We start from the raw sequence: 16,013 nt of genomic DNA, 5'->3' as shown, positions 1-16,013 counted from the left end.
CCCGGGGCCGTCACAAACATGATGATTATTGCCACTATTTGCCAGGCCCTGTTCCCAGTACTTGACAGCAATTATCTGAGTTAGCACTCCCAGTTACCTTGGAGGTTGGTGTCATTATCCTCCTTTTACTGCTGGACATTGCCACTCAGAGAGGTGAAGTCATTTGCCCCAGGTCACCATCAGTGAGAGGTTGGCAAGGGGACGGGAACCCAGAGCTGCCTTATTCTGGTCTGCTCTTCCCACCGAGGGCCTTGGCCTCTTCCACAGCACTCCCCAGTTGCCCTTGATCTCCCTCAGGGCCATTCACCACACCCATCCCAACCCACCCTACCCTAGCACGGGGCCTGAGCTGATGTCACTGGGTGAAGGCCACCCCTCTCATGACGCAGCCCCCAGAATGTCAGAGAGGCAACTTCCTGTCCCAGACAATGGCAATAAAGACGTCCGAGCGCACTTCCCACCCTTCCCATGCCTGAGTGACGTCCATAGGCAGAGGCCTTCCTGGGAACGGTCCTCTGGTTCCGTGCGAGAACGTGTGAGTGCGTGAACTCTGTGACTGGGTGTGGGGGGGTGCGGTGTAGGTCCTAGAAGTCAGGGTAACTGCGAGTGCTTGTGTGACTCCGATTGTGCTCACGAGGCCCTCCGTGTGTGTGAGCCAGACCTTGTATGTTGGTGCTTGTGTGTCTTGTGATGGTGTGCTCGTGTGTCTGTGCCTGGATATGTGATTGTGTCGCCTGCATGATTGCGTCTGTGTGCCTCAGTGTGTCTGTGTGTGATCGTAAGCCGCAGACAGGAGAGAAAGCATTCTGCCCAGGGCAGGGAGGGCGGGATGGCTCCCCACGCAGGTTCTGGCTTCCTCCTCCCTTCCTAACCTTGTTAGCCACTCGAGTCTTCCCCAGCAGCCCACGTCCCCAGAGACATTTGCCTGGGATAGAGCCGGGTTCCCAGGCACACTCAGGGTTAGGCCCTGCAAGTCCAATACAGATGAATTCTTCCCCTTTTCTCATCACATCCTTGGCCTGGCCGCTGTCACTGCTTCTCCCCACTGTGGCCCTTTGGACTGGATCCCAGATCTATCTATACCTGCTCCTGCCCCCAGGCAGCTCCTACCCTCCTCCTTGCACCCCGCAAAGCTTCCTGGCCAGACCAGAAGCTGGTCCATTGTGAGTTGCTGGCCTGTGGCTGACCGTGTTTTCTGCAGGCGTCAAAGCCCAGAAAAATACATGAGGCAATGGAAAGAACACGAACTCTGGAGTCAAAAGAACCTAAAGTTCCATCTGGGCAAGACGTTGCTCTCTCTGAGCCTCAGCCTCCTCATCTGTATAATGGGATTAAAGTGTTGATGGGCTCATCCATGAGAAGTCAGATGGAAGCAGCCAGCACGGGCCCTGGCACGCTGTTGGTCCCAAGGACCCATCTGCCTTCCCTGTCTGCCCTCCTCCCTTGCTTCTCTTGCACACGCCAAGACCCATGGATACCCCAGCACACCATCCTTCCAATCACCCCTGGCCCTCCCAGGGTACTGCTGGGGGTGGAACACACCCCTTCCCTCCTGGACCAGTGCAGCAGCCATACCTAGACAGTCCGCTCCCAACACCAAGGGCCATGATGATCTTTCTAAATCAGAGCTCTTCTCATGGTCTTCCCCTAGCTTCCCACTGTCACCGGGTGAAGGGCAAAATGCCTTAGCCTGGTGTTTAAAGCCTCCTCTGGCTGCCCACCCACAGCCCCTCTTGAGACACTCTCTGCTTCAGCCCATCCTCCCTCCCTTCCCCTGTGTGCTTCCTGTTGCCAGGCCTTTGCCATATAGCCCCCTTCTCTGTGGGTCCAAATCCTCCCATTGATCAAATCCTCCCAGTTCAAATGCCACCTGGTCTGGCAAGCATCCCTAGACCCGGCCACGGGGGGACCTTTTCTCCCTGCGGAGCCCCAGGGAGTTTGTGCCCGTGTCCTATCCTCCCTCTAGCCTGTGGGCTCTGAGGCACATGGCAGGAGCTGCAGGTGGGTCTCCCTCCTTCCCTGACAGCCTTCGGGTGTGATGGGTTGTTTCCATGGCCAACGCCCAGAGCAGGCCAGGGTGTGGCAAAAGGAAGCCCTGCTGTGTGGGGAGCAGATGGTGAATGGAGCTCCCCCAGTGCCTTGTCCCGGCCAGACCATGGGGATGTGAGATGACACTGCTGAGCAAACAACCAGACACACCCTCTGTCTACTCCCCAGCTGCCCCCGCAGAGCATCACGGGAAAGATCCTGCCCACCCCAACGCCTGGGGGAGGGGAGGGAGCCCGCCACCCCTGCCTGGACTTGGGCTCAGGCCAACAGGCTTCAAATTCCCACTCAGCCATCCACTTTCTCTGTGGCCCTGGGCACTCTTCCAGGAGCCTGGTTTCCCCCTCTGTACAACGGGTATCGCTGCCCTGTAAAACAGGGTCTGACTCAGTGGTTAGGCCTTTCTTCTTCTCCTTCCCCAAAGATGGGGGTCTGGGGCTAGGAAGACAGGACAGGAGGTATGAACCGAATAGAAGTTTAGCTTTTCTTTGGCACTTGTGAGAACTGGCCTCTGTTCTGGAATTTACAGCTTTGTGACTGCAGCTGGTGCCAAGTCCACCTGGCAATGAGTCTGAAAAGTTGTGCCTTCCTCTAGGCTGAGCTAGCCGCACACCTGTGTCTGTGCTTCCCTCGCTGTTGGCTGGGTGCCCTCGTGCAGAGAGCCACCAGTGAAACTGCTCCCAGAGCTTCTGTCCGCACCCTCGGGAGAGTCATGCTTTCTTACCCTCTCTGGGCCTCTGAGCTTCAGTGTGCCCACCTATAAAATGGGGTTCTATAGTGATTTCTTATGTATTCCCAGAGCTATTGGGAGGTTCACATACATCGTGATGCCTTCCTCATGCAGTTCTGGGCTCTCAGAAGAACCTCCAGGACATGTATGCAAGCAGGATGCGGAGGCTGTAAAGTGTGGGCCACAGCCTCTTCATGGTCACACAGATCAGCATGGGAGTCTTCAGACTCCCACCCGGGCTCTGTTCCAGGCCTTTCTCCCTAGGGTCAGCTGAGGCCTCCAGCCTGCAGGGAAGCAGAGCCAGGCCTGGGAGGGCTGGGCCTCAGTGGACCCAACTTTAACAGGCACCCTGGAACCATGACGAGGTCACCCAAACACAAGAGTTCAACAATCTCTAGGCCAAAAGGAATGGCATCAGCATCCTCACAGAGACCAGAGGGCGGCCCGACAGCAGGGGAAACCCACGCAGCTGCCAGCAGTGGGTGAGGGGTGGCTGGGCTGCAGGGCTGGGTCTGGTTTTCACACCTGTAAAGCACGTAGCCTAGAGTGAGTGTTTGATCAACATTCGCTGCTATTCTTAATGTTATGATTATTACTAATACCACGGCCTTCCTGGTCTCCTGAGAGATCGGGGCTACCCACTAAGTGCCAGGCCTTGTATGGGTACTGGGGCCACGATGGAGCAAGACACAGGCTCTGCTCTCAGAAGCTCGTAGGAAAGTGGGCAGGACAGATAGTTTGGTAGGTTTTATAAGGGGAGAGTATAGGAGGCTGGTGGAGCCCAGAGGTGGTGGGGATGGTCTTAACACAGGCCTGCTGGGGCTGGAAGTCAGTGAGGACAGTTTTCTCGGCAACCCAAAATTCAGTGTAGTTGTTATTGTCTCCATTTTTCTGACGCAAAAACTGAGGTTCAGAAAGGGCACACAGCTGTTCACTGATGGAGCTAGGACTCTACCCCAGGGCTGCCTGGCTCCAAAGCTGGAGCTTTTTCACCTACAGCACCCCAGGTATGGGCCCCTTCTTCCTGGCCCACTCCTAGGGAGTCTTTCGGGATCCTGGGTGAAGGGTGAGCAGGGGCCTGACCATGATGGGCCTTGAATGCCAGGCCAGGGAGTCTGGGCTTCCTTCTGAAGGTTTGGGGCAGCCACTGATGGGTTTTCAGGTGGGGAGGCAGGTAGAGGTGGCATGGCCTGGGAGGCTATGGAGGTGTGAGAGTTTGCCAGAAGGGGTGGCCTTTGGATGTGAGGTGCCCAAACAACCCAGACCCACTCACCCCCCTTAAGAAATGATGAGGGGTGTTGGGGTGCTGGGGAACCGAGGCCACAGGACTCAGGTGGGGGCCTGGGGTGATCCAGAACCCCAGGCTTCCAAGAGGACCCCAAGATCCAGCAGCTTCGATGCAGGAGAGGAGGGAGGGGGTCTGAACTCACACCTAGGCCCAGGCTGGGCCAGGGAATTGGCAGGGGTGGGAGGGGCGTTGGTTCACATTTCCCAGGGGAGATGTCAGAGGTAGGGTTGGGTAGGTCAGGGCCCGAAGTGCTGAGGCCTGTGAGCCGTTTCCTCTTTCTCACAGTGTGGAGCTTACATCACTCCCACACACCCGCTCCACCCCAGCCTTGCAGCAGGTAAGCCCCGGCTAAGGGGTTATGGGAGAAAGAGGCTTCAGGAACCAGAGGCCCCTCCCTTTACCCCCAATCCCACTGTAACCTAGGAGGGGAAAGACTGAAAAGCCAAAGGGAGCCAGAAACAGGGCTCCTGCAGCCCACAGCGGCCACACCGAACCCCATCCTTCATGCTAAACCAAACCCCAGTCCAGCCTGAGCCCCGCACTTAACCCCAGACCCAGCCCCAGTCATAAACCTGACCCCACCCACACCTCCAACTTAAACTGCAGACTCAGCTCCCGCCTTAACCCTACCACAGAACCCTAAGCTAACCCCAAACCAACCTCCATGTCAGCTACAATCCCCACATCGACCCAATCCTAGCTACACCCCTGATTCCAAACCTAACCCTGACCCTCACCCCACACCCAAGCTCAGCTCCATCCTGACCCTGACTCAAACCCCAATCTGAGTCCTAACTTGAACTCCTATCACTATCTGCTACTTCATCTTGCCCTAATGTAACTCCAGTCCCAGTTGGTAACCTAAGACTGATCTTAACCCAGCTTTCACCCTAACCCAGCTCAAGTCCACCCAACCCCAATTCCAACCCCAGCGCCAGCCTCAGCTGCACTCCTGATCTCTACCTGTGCTCACCACCATCCCAATCACAATACATTCTACCCTTATGTGTATCTCTAGCCTCACCTTCAACCCAAACTCCATCCGTAACCCTAAGGTACCCTATCCCATCCCTAACCCTCTGCTGGGGCTCATTCCCACCCAGCTCTCAGCTAGCAGCGGCCACCATGTGGCTGGACTGGACATGTAGACTTCAGCGTACACACACACACACCTTGCATATACTAACACACTTCAACTTACACACACTCCTCAGTGTACACACACACACACTAGAAAAGGGAGGGAATCTTAGTCTGGTTCTGAGGACTAGCCTGAGAGGGCAGGTTGGCCAAGTGTTTCCTGCCCCTCCCTTGGGCTGAACCCCTTTGAAGTACCCTCCAATTTCCCCTGCAGTGTTGACTTTTCCCACCCAGGGATTCCCACCCCCACTCCTTTCTTTGGAGCCATCCTGGCTTGCAGCCAGATTGGTTTGTAGATTAGAACAAAGCAGCTCCCAGGACTCCCCTTCCTCCGTGTCCTGGAGGCTCTGCTCACAAAAGAATACAATGAGCACACACTATGCCGGGGTACAGTCCTCATGAGGGTCAGAGTCTAGAGGGGCAGAGACACACACCCAAGTAATCCAACTCAACAAGATCCCCAGTAGGGGAATGTATCTGGTTCTGTGAGAACAAAGAGAGGTTATTTAGCTGAGGATGCAGTGGGGGTTATTTGATCTGGGCCTTAAAGTTTAAGTAGGAGTTCACCTAGTGACAAGGAAGGAAAAACCTTCCAGGCAGATGGAGTAGCATATTCAAAGGCAGGGATGCTGGGAGAGTTGAGCCTGGCAGGAAAGGCCAGGGTGGGGGAGATTAGGCTGAGTTAGTTGGGGGAAGCAGAGCAAAAAGAGGAGGGACACGGTGTGGGCAGGGGGTGGGGGGGATGGTTAGAGGGGCAGGGGGCAAGGGAATCAGGAGGGAGTGGGGAGAGCACATCCAAGGATGATCTGAGGCTGCAGGACAGGCAGGACAGCAGGCCCAGCACCAGATGAGAACAGGCTGTGGCTCAGATCGGCAGGTGGTCTCCAGAGGGGCCAACGGGGACCAGAAGCTGTTGTGGCTGTTGAACAAAGTAATGATAACTGAAGGATCTTTTACTGAGTGCTTTCTGTATGCCAGGCATTGAGGTAAGCATTTTTATAACCTCATTTAATTCTCAAAATAACCCCACGAGGTACGTATTATTATATTGGTCCCCAGAGAGGATACAAGGGGTCCTGATGTTCAGAGAGGGAAACAATTTGTCCAGATTCACACACATAGGAATGGGGCAGTAGATGGGACTCGAACCAGGCCTGTGGATGGCAGAGCTGAGTCCTTCCTCAAAGTCACAGTGGCCAAACTTAATGCCTGCCTTGGTAATCTCATTTCTTAACACTTGAAGCCCCCTGGCAACCTCCTCCTCCCCCGCAGGCTGAATTACTCACATTTCCTCGATTATTCCAGGCCTATTTCACCTCCCTGCTGTCTCACGTGTAGTATCCTCTGCAAGAAACGGCCTTCTACCCTCAGCCCCTTCTCCAAGAAAATCTCCACCCATTCTCTAAACCTCCTTTGGGAAAGCTTCTTGAACTGCCCCGCCCCTTGGCTGGTCGAATGGCCCCTCCATTCCTCATGCCCACCCACTCCCCTAATCACCCTGCATCGCCACTGGTCCTCCCTCTTTAAGGGCTGGGCTGGGTCTGCAGCCCCACCCTGGCGCATGGCGTGGCCCACAGCCATCAGTGAGTGTGAGTGGTTGGTCCTGAATGCAGGACCCAGCCCAGCCATGGGTTAAAGTGGGAGTCCAGGAAGGGGCTGGGGCTCTGACGGCCTCCCCCGACTGATTTCTTACCGGCCAGGGCTGTCTTGGGCCTTATCTGATTAGGGTTAAGTTGACAAGCAAGCAGATGAGACACTGGCAAAGACTCCTGGGTTACTCAGTAACCCTGCTCTCTTTAAAAGTCCCACTGTTCTCCCCTTGCATGCAGAACCAAGCCCTCTTCTCTCTTGGGCGCTGCTGCCACGAACACCTTCCTGCTCTCTGCACTGTGCCTCCTGGGGGCCTGGGCCGCCCTAGCAGGGGGAGTCACCGTGAAGGTAAATTCTCCGTCCCTACTGTGGCCCAGCTGGCTCTCTATGTCCAGGGCCCAGGGCCTGTCCCCTGATAGAGCACCCCTCTGGGGACGGAGTGGGGAGTATGTCTAAGGCTTGACTCTTCCCCAGGGACCCCCTTCTCAGTCCTGCCTCTTACGCCTTCCTCTTCAAACTTGGAGAAAGAACATCAGGTAGAGAAAAGAGAAACAGTTTGGGAAAGGCAGGTGATTAGCCAATTTACAGAGTGCCTGCCATGACCAGGTTCCTCCAGTATGTCACCGTGACGCCAGGATCACCGTGGCAAGAGGGAGTATTAGTCTCAGTTTTCAGAGGCGTCAAATAGAGCCTCAGAGAGATTCTGTAACTGGGCGTGGGCACATGGTTGGGAAGGGAAGGAGCTTGATTCAGTTCCAGACCTTCCTCCTCAGCCACAGCCCTGGCCTGGGTCTCAGGAATCACCTGGACAGCCTGGAGGTCCTGACGGAAGGGTGTGCCCATTGGTGTGGATGCCGGCCGTAGGCCAGCCTGGTACTCATCGGGGGCCGCATTCTATCACAGCCAGGCCCCGGGAGGCCTTTTACTGCTTCTCAAACATCAGCCAGGCAGCAGGCTGGAGCCGGGGGCCAGGGGATCAGCCCACACTGCTCTCAGGCAGGGGTGAAGACAACTGGGGCACAGCCACGTGGATTCAGGATGCCTGAGCCTTGGTCCCAGCTCTGTGCCTCTCCCTACAAATCAGCACAGTGGCTCCCACTAATAGGCACCTATTGTGTCCCTGCCGCTTCGCATCTGTCTTCTCCATTCCTCATATAACAGGCAGACCCTAGGATCCCAGAGTGTAATGACCCGTCCATGGTCGCAGAGCAAAACCAGGATTCAAGCCCAGTGTCTGGCTCTGAGCTCTGACCACCTTATATTGCCCCGCAGTGGAGCACCTGGCTCCCGTGTGCCGCAAACACTGTTTGAGTGTGAGCACCGGGGCTGGAGAGGGGGCGGTCCTCGGGGAAGCGGCCAGGGAGCAGGCTGTATGTAGCCTGGCCTCACACCCTGGACATGTCTCTCTCAGGATGGAGAGTTCTCCTTTTCTCTGGAGTCAGTGAAGAAGCTCAAGGACCTCCAGCAGCTCCAGGAGCCTAGGAGGTCTAGAAATACTGGTGGATCCCTCGTTCCCATCCTCTGTAGCTCCCTGAGGTTTCCCGAAGAACTCAAGCCTCTCTGCAAGGAGCCCAATGCCCAGGAGATCCTGGAGAGGCTCGGTGAGTAACCCCCTCTCTGAAGGGCGGGGCCCAGGAATTCCCTGATTGGTGGCACTTGAAGGAGAGGTGTGTTCTGATTGGTGGGATTCCGAGGATGAGCTCTGCTCTGATTAAGCCCTCTGCTGTGTGTCCTGGTTTGTCTGGTCTCGGCTGTAACGCCTTTCTGGGTAGGCTCTCCGCCCTGATTGGCCGGCTTGCCGTACTTGTGTCCTGGTTTGGGGTGGGAAGTGCCGCTGGTCAGAGAGGACAGGCCTGGGTTTCTCCTGGGTAGCGGATGTTCAAACTCTGGCTCAAGGGACGGCGGGAGCTTTGGGCAGAGGAAGCTGCTCTCACGGGGCCCCGTTTCTCCTGTCCAGAGGCCATCGCCGAGGATCCGAGCACGTGTGAGATCTGTGCCTACGCTGCCTGTGCTGGATGCTAGGACGGCGGGTGCTCGCTACCTTCTGTCCCTCCCCCGCAGGCCGCTCCCCCTCCTCGCAGCTCCACCTACCCAGAATGGAGGAGTGACGAGAGGGCAGCCTGGGGAGGCCCAGCCCCTGCCCGCATCCGAGCTGCCGGTACTTTCCAAGATCCACCCCCACCGGCGGATAATAAACCAGATTCCAGAGTCCTCCTGGTGTTGCTTTCATTCCTTCTTTCATCCCACTTTATGAATGCCTACCCTGCCCTCGCCAGCTCAGGGTTTAGTGTGCTAAGTGCAAGAACCCTGCTCTTCCTGCTAAGCCAGTATCGGTACTGCCCCCCACTCACAGACGCCGAGGAGACTTGAATCCAACGACCACCAATGGAGGAGGTGGAACTTCTGCTTTTCTTTCATGATCCGTAAGCCACATGTGAGCTCCTGTGCTGGTTTGGATGACCGACACAAGCACTGAGGGGCTATGAGATCAGCCCCTGGCCGGAGAGTGTTCAAGGGGCCTCAGAATCTGGCCCCGTCCTGACCACTTCAGCAATGCCTCCTGCCCTCCCCCCAGGGCCCACACCCCAAGCCATAGTTCTCACTATGTCCTCTGCTCCCCTCACCTCTGCTCACCCCTGATCTCTTGGGAGATCCCTCCTCCCAAGGTTGCAGGGGTGCCTGATGAGATGGGTGGTGGGGTAGAATTATTTAATGCTCCTACTCTGGAGCCAGACTCTCTGGGTGTCAGTCCAGGCACTGCTTGTTACCAGCTGTGTGACTTTGGGCAGGTTACTTAGCCTGTTCTCTCCCCTACTTCACAGGGGTGAGTGAAGATTAAATGAGGTAATACAGGGAAAACTCTTAGAGCTCCACCGGGCCCAGTGTGAGCGAGCACTGTGCTGATGCTATTATTATTATTATTATTTCTGTCTAGATGGCTCTGCCTTGTGCCTGGCACATAGCAGGTGCTCCCTCAGTGGCAGTTCCCATTATTGCCTCCTTCCCAGGCAGGTGGGAGACGAGGCCAGATGGTGAGTGGGCTCAGTTTAGACTTGCGGGTTGGTACTGGGGAGGCACAGAAGGGTAAGGGGCACTGCTGGAGCAGCACTGCAGTGTTCCTCTGGCTTGGTGGGCATGGAGAGCCTGCAGGATGTAGGGCAGGGAGGAAGCTCTGGCCTCGCGGGGGAGAGAGGATGGGACAGGGAGGGAGGCAGTGATGATAGAGGGATGGGAGGCGCCCAGAGAGACGCAGGAGGCATTGCAAAGGCCCCTAGCCAGACTTGCTGTGGGGGGAGGACCAGAAGGAGCCAGAGCTCCGAGGGGTGTGGCCTGGGAGGCTGGGAGGTTACAGGACGATGGAGCACAACTGGGCAGACAGGAGGAGCAGCTGGTCTGGGGGAATCCACCATGGGCTTGGCCCTGGGAGCTGAGTTCAGAGGGCATGGCCCCTTTGTACCTGGCTTTTCTCCTCTCTGGCTGCCCGGGACAGAGGCCGGGGAGGAAGCCACCCTGTGGAAAGCCCTTCTCCCAGGAATTCCCAGTCTTGTCTCTTGGCCTTTAGTAGAGCACTGAAGGCCCCTGGGGGAATGCAGTGGCTGCAGGACATCCTCCCTTGAGTGTCATTAGCTGCAGCTGGGGCCTGGAGTCACAGGGAGGCGGTAACATGATGGTTCAAAGTATAGACTCTGGCCCAGACTTCCTGGGAAGAAGCCTGCTTTGCCACTTTGCTGAACCTGTGACCCTGGACTAATTAGTTCTCTCTGTACCTGGGTCTCCTCATTCGTAAAGGTAATGCGAATATTACCTGCTTCACTGAACTGTTGTGAGGACTCGGTGAGTTAATACCTACAAAGCGTTTAAAACAGTACCTAGGGTATAGCAAATGCTCAGAAGATGCTGGTACTATTAGTATTCCTTAGGGCCACCAGGATGGAGCGAGGGAAGGAAGGCCTTCCATATGGAGCTGGCCAGGCAGTCCCGGGGAGCCCCAGAAGGAGGGTAAAGGTGAACTCAGGCAGGCCCGGGGCAGAATCAGCCCCGAAGGGACACCACGTGGTTCCTCCCTCCACCCCCTCCACTGCAGTCCCACCTACGGGAGGGAGCCCCCTGTCCCTTCCCCAGCCCCACCAGGAGCACAGAAGCTCTGGCGCTGCAGCTGGGCCAGGACTTGAGCTCAGCTTGGGAGGTCAGATGGATCTGGGTGCTCTGTAGCTTCCCAGCCCGGTGATCATGGGCGACTCCTTTCCACCCAGAGCCTCACTCCTTCGATATGAAACAGAGCAACTCCTCAGGCGAGGAAGCCATGAAAACGCCTGACACAGGAGCCCAACCCCCCCAGCTTCCCAGGCAGCTCTGCCTGTGGCTCCTGGGGGTGAACAAATGGACGCCTGACTCTGCGTGTAGGTGGGGAATCTTTATTCAGCAGCAGGGCTGCCTCAGGGGCCACACTCTCCTCCAACCGTGGGTCCAACTGCTTTGTGTCAGATCCAGCTGCTCGGGCCCTGCAGGGCGGGGTGGGGGGCAGGGATGACCGTGGTGGCGGGGACCCCCAGAGCCTGGATGGGGGTGGGTGCTGTGAAGGCAGTGGGCGGGGGTGGGGCACGGTGTCCAGGGTGGGCTCAGGGCACCCAGGCCATCTTAGCTGCAGCCAGTACAGGCAACATTCACGCACAGCTCGCAGTCATCATCAGCGATGGTCCCTGGGCAGAGGAGAAAACTGGTCAGCTGAACCTGAACCTGAAACATCTGTGGTCCAAGGAGCCACTGACCAGGCAGCCAGAGAAGGCCTGCTTCTGAGAGGGTTGGAGGCAGGGGCCTGGCATCCTTCTCATAGATTAAGAGCAAGAAAGTTTAGAAGTGTGAGCAGCTTGGGCTCAAGTCCCAGGTTCTGTCCTCCTAGCAGTGCCTGGGCAAGTCACTTAAACTCTGTGCCTGAGTTTTCCTGCCTGCTCGACTGTGTCAGCCTGACAGAGGGGTTGTGAGGAGAGCTTGCAGGCAAAGAGATTGACCCAGGGCCTGGCACTTAGTAGGTGCTCAATAAATACTAGCTACTAGAGATTATCATACTAAGTGAAGTAAGTCAGAGAAAGACAAATATCCTATGCTATCACTCATGTGGAATCTAATTTAAAAAGTTACAAATAAGCTTATTCACAAACAGAAACAGACTTAACAGATGTCGAAAACAAACTTGTGGTTACCAAATGGGAAGAGTGGGGGGGGGGGATAAATCAGGAGCTTGGGATGAACATACACACACTACTATATATAAGATAGATAACCAACAAGGACCTACTGTATAGCACAGGGAGCTCTACTCAATATTCTGTGATAACCTATATGAGAAAAGAATCTAAAAAAGAATGAATAGATGTGTATGTATAACTGAATCACTTGGCTGTACACCTGAAACTAACACAATATTGTAAATCAATGATACTCCAATAAAATCAAAAGAAAAAAAGAAAAAATACTAGCCAGTTGCCGCGTTCTCCTGGCCAGCTGTTTCATCCCTCACATTTCAGCTGAGATGTCACCCCGTCTTGGAAACATTTCAGATCCCGTTATGTAACAGGGAAGAGTCAAATCTGACTACATGTTGGATCTGTTGTTTCTTTTACTTTATCCTTTTCTTTCCGCTGCTTTTGTTCACTAAAAGGATACTGTCTACACATAATGGCCTGCCTTGGGGAACCCTGCCCCTTTGCCTGAATGTTAAACCAAAGTGCTATTGTTCAGGGAAGCATCCTGACACTGTCCACCCTGTGGATGGCTGCAAGAAAGAAGAAATTAACACATCCCCTCCCAGAGGCTGGCCATTCCAAGGGACATTTGCAAAACTTATGGCCTTTTTACTTTATTTCCTCATCTCCTCCCCGTCTCTGTTCTATAAAAGAAACTGGCATCCAAACCCCGATAAGATGGTTTTCTGGAGACCTTAGTCTGCCATCATCTCGGTCTGCTGGCTTTCCAAATAAAGTTGTATTTCATGCCTCAACACCTCGTCTCTGATTTATTGGCCTGTCGTGCAGTTGGACTCAGTAACACTTATGCCACTGTGGACGTGAGCCATCTCTCTCCCGTGTCCCCACTGTGCCTCCCCCATCATCCCACTGCATTGCAATCATTTTTATGGGTCCGTTTCCTGTGTCCCTTTCCCCCCAATCTGTGTAGTCTTGGAAGTAGGCTGATCACCCCGTCCAGGCTGCCAGGGACTGAAGGGGTTCCTGGCATGCCTGATTTCAGTGCCCCAACCGGGGAGGCCAGGGGCTTGAGTTTCTTGAATCTCCCTGTTCTCAGCCACTGGGTGTTTAACAGAAACCACACGAGGTAGAGGAGCTAGGGTGTGGGGAGGAGAGAGAATGAGGGGCAGGAGTCTTGCCAGGGGTGGGGGGACTCACTCAAGTCCTCGAAAATGCTGTCTGCTTCCCCAGAGGCACAGATGGGCTGGAGGTCCAGTGGCAGGGACGGGTAGTGGCACATGGAGGACTGGGATCTCTGGGTTTTCAGGTCAGGGCTGGGCACCCATTGCCCCTCCAGGTCATTCAGCTTCTTCACCGATTCCAGCTGGACCTGGAAGCCTTGGTACTGGAGGAAGAGAGAGAGGAGACGGGAGGGTATCAAAACCTGAGCAGGAAGGGAGTGGGGCACTGCCGGGAGACCAGGGTTTCCTGGGCCCCGCAGAGCTTCCGTGTTCTCACGGAGTGGGAACGTCAAGGTCACACTTGGAAGACCGCCTGCGTGGAAGGTGGGGCCTGGTACTTCACACCCCTGTGTCACAGGCTAACTGGGAGATGAGGTCGAGCAGGGCCGTGGAGCACGTTGGTTCAAGGCGTGGGCTTTGAAGGCCAGGGGACTTCGGTTCAAATCCCAGCTCTTCCCGACTGGCTGACCATCTCTTCCCCACTCTGAGCCTCATCTGACAAATGGAGATAATCAAACTCCACTGCTCTCTGGTGCCTGGTACCCAGGGCACCCTCGATAACTGCCTGATTGCCCTTGAACTGACATGGTAAAATGATGGCAATGCCTAGTCTAGCCAGCTGGGCTCCAAAGCCAAGGCTGCAGGGGGAAGCTGACACCGCTTCCCCAGGATTCCCTTATTCCTTCCCAAGGAGGCCCCGCCCAGAGTCAGGAATGTGCCACCCAGGAGCCCAGCGGGCAACCTGCCACACCCACAGGCAGACCCTGTTTCCAGAAGACTCCTAGTCTCACAGCTGCCCTGGAAGGAGACCCAGATTCCCTGCTGTCTTCTCTCTGGGCCTTTGCATATGCTGTGCCCTCTGTCTGGAGCAGTTGGTGACCTCTGCGCCGGGCTACCTCCTGCTCATGCTGCAATGTCAGCTCGAGTTACCAGCCAGGGCAACTTTTTCTGGTGACCCTCCGCCCTCCTCCCCATACATGGGTGAATACAGAGAGTTGTGGGAGCATCAAAGAAATCTCCCTTCCCCTCTGGGCTCTTCAAGGGCAGGGATCACGTCTTGTTCCACATCTGAACTCTGACCGAGAGGGGCATTTGAGGAGAGCGATGCTGAACGACCATAATTTATTGTTATTATCATCACCATCATAGCCCCCATTGACATCCCAGCTGCTCCCCCCAACCAGCTGTGTCCCTGGGCTGTGATTGGGTGTTGGGCTGAGCCCTGGGTCCTCAGCTCTCCTCAGTGAATTGCCCAGCATTCCCTCTCCATCCCAGCCTCTCACCATGGGGACCTTCAGGACAAACCTGGATGTAGACTGACTGTGCGCCCTGCAGCAGTACCAGGAAGACCGCAGCAACGCCACACAGCAGCAGCCCTGACAGTGCCCTGTGAGCCATCTCGTTCCCTCTGTGTCTCGCCACCGTCCACCAGGCTCCCACCTGCTTCCCCAGCTGACAGCTCTTTATAGGCCGGGTTCCAGCTCCCTGGTCACTCATTAACTGGCCAGCCAGGGTGGGGCTGAACAGCTGGCTGGCATCCTGACAAGCCCAGAGCCCATTCCCGGGAAAGGGGTTGGGAATGATAGGGGTAAGGAGGCCCAGAGCACACCCGAGCATGATGCAGTGTTAAGCGCCTGCCTTGTGCACAAGACAGCGAGCGAGTGGGGTGAGAGGGAGGCCATTTCACAGAAAGGGAAAGTGAGGCTCCAGAGGTAAAGTGTCTTGTCCCAGGTGACAGAGCTAGTCGATAGCAGGGCAGGTCCTCAGGCATCTGACCCAGCTCAGCCTAGGGTTCTTTCTCAGGTCAAAAGGTGCAGACAGACAGGTTGGTCCAGGGCAAGGTGGGCAGATACAAGGCTGACCTCAGAGTTCTCCATGCCCTCAGACCCATGTCTCTCCCACTCCCCTCTCCCCAGTTCTAGTTAAGGACCATCCCGATCAGTCCCTGCCCAGCCCTCAACCTGCCTCTGCCTGCCATTTCCCATGGTGATGGGTACACTCAGGCCAGGTATTGTCCATCTCACCTGTCGGTGACTTTCAGAAGCCAATAGCCTACCCCAGTATGGAGGAAAGAGCACCTGCCTTGGAGACAGATTGACCTGGGTTCGAATCCTGATCCTGCCGCAGCCGCGTGACCTTGGCAAGTCACATCGACTCTGACTGAGCCTTAGTTTTCTCTTCCATCAAATGGGCATAATGATAGAATCCACCACAAGAGGTCGCTGTGAGAGTTGATGGGGCTGGGCCCGCCTGAGCTCGTTCTCATCTGGGGGTAACTCGTGCTGTCACAGGTCCCTTCATTTCACAGTTGCCATGCGGGGCAGTGCATGACCTACGACCTCCGTGATTGAAGGCTGGGTCAGGGAGAAGTGGGCAAAGTCTACAAGGGCGTCATCACCACTGCCAGCCAAGGCAGCTGTCCACAGCATCCGTCCCAGGGCTCTGCTCTGCCAGGCCTGGTGTGCGGTAGGTGCCCCGTGCGTAACATTGAATTGAAGCCCAGATAGCCCATCTGTCTATTTCAGGACCACTCTCCAGCCTGTGGCTAAAATCTGATGTCACTGTATTCCCTAAGGCTGATCCTCCTTGCGCGAGCCTAATCCCATCTCGTGATTCTGCTGCTGCTTTCCACCTGCCTGAAATGCTCACCTCCTTCTTTCTTTTCTTGGGGGTGAAATGAAAACAGCTTGAGTGAACTTTGGTATTTCCTTTGTCTTGCTTTGAATACGGACTTTGACCTTTACTCTTATGAGTATGAAGAATTTAATAGACTTTCTTCCATGACTTCATATCTG

General features: G+C 55.6%; 2 protein-coding genes across 2 annotated transcripts; one reads left to right on the top strand and one right to left on the bottom strand.

Annotated features, from left to right (window-relative positions):
* Positions 1-3,133: 3,133 nt before the first annotated feature.
* Positions 3,134-8,816, top strand: GUCA2A (guanylate cyclase activator 2A; the record flags this gene model as incomplete). Its single annotated transcript, XM_079929702.1, has 4 exons — positions 3,134-3,258; positions 7,034-7,142; positions 8,206-8,395; positions 8,752-8,816. 4 exons carry the CDS (start codon positions 3,134-3,136, stop codon positions 8,814-8,816), a joined length of 489 nt encoding a protein of 162 aa, XP_079785828.1.
* Positions 8,817-11,432: 2,616 nt separating this feature from the next.
* GUCA2B (guanylate cyclase activator 2B) lies at positions 11,433-14,616 on the bottom strand (the record flags this gene model as incomplete). The annotated part of the gene is made up of 3 exons (XM_079941256.1): positions 11,433-11,494; positions 13,196-13,382; positions 14,524-14,616. The coding sequence occupies 3 exons, from the start codon at positions 14,614-14,616 to the stop codon at positions 11,433-11,435; spliced, it is 342 nt and encodes a 113-aa protein (XP_079797382.1).
* Positions 14,617-16,013: the final 1,397 nt, after the last annotated feature.

This window comes from Stenella coeruleoalba (genome assembly GCF_951394435.1).
Source record: "Stenella coeruleoalba genome assembly, chromosome: 1".
NCBI lineage: Eukaryota > Metazoa > Chordata > Mammalia > Artiodactyla > Delphinidae > Stenella > Stenella coeruleoalba.
The sequence above is the reverse complement of the archived record's forward strand: the minus strand, read 5'-3'. Positions and strand labels throughout refer to the sequence as shown.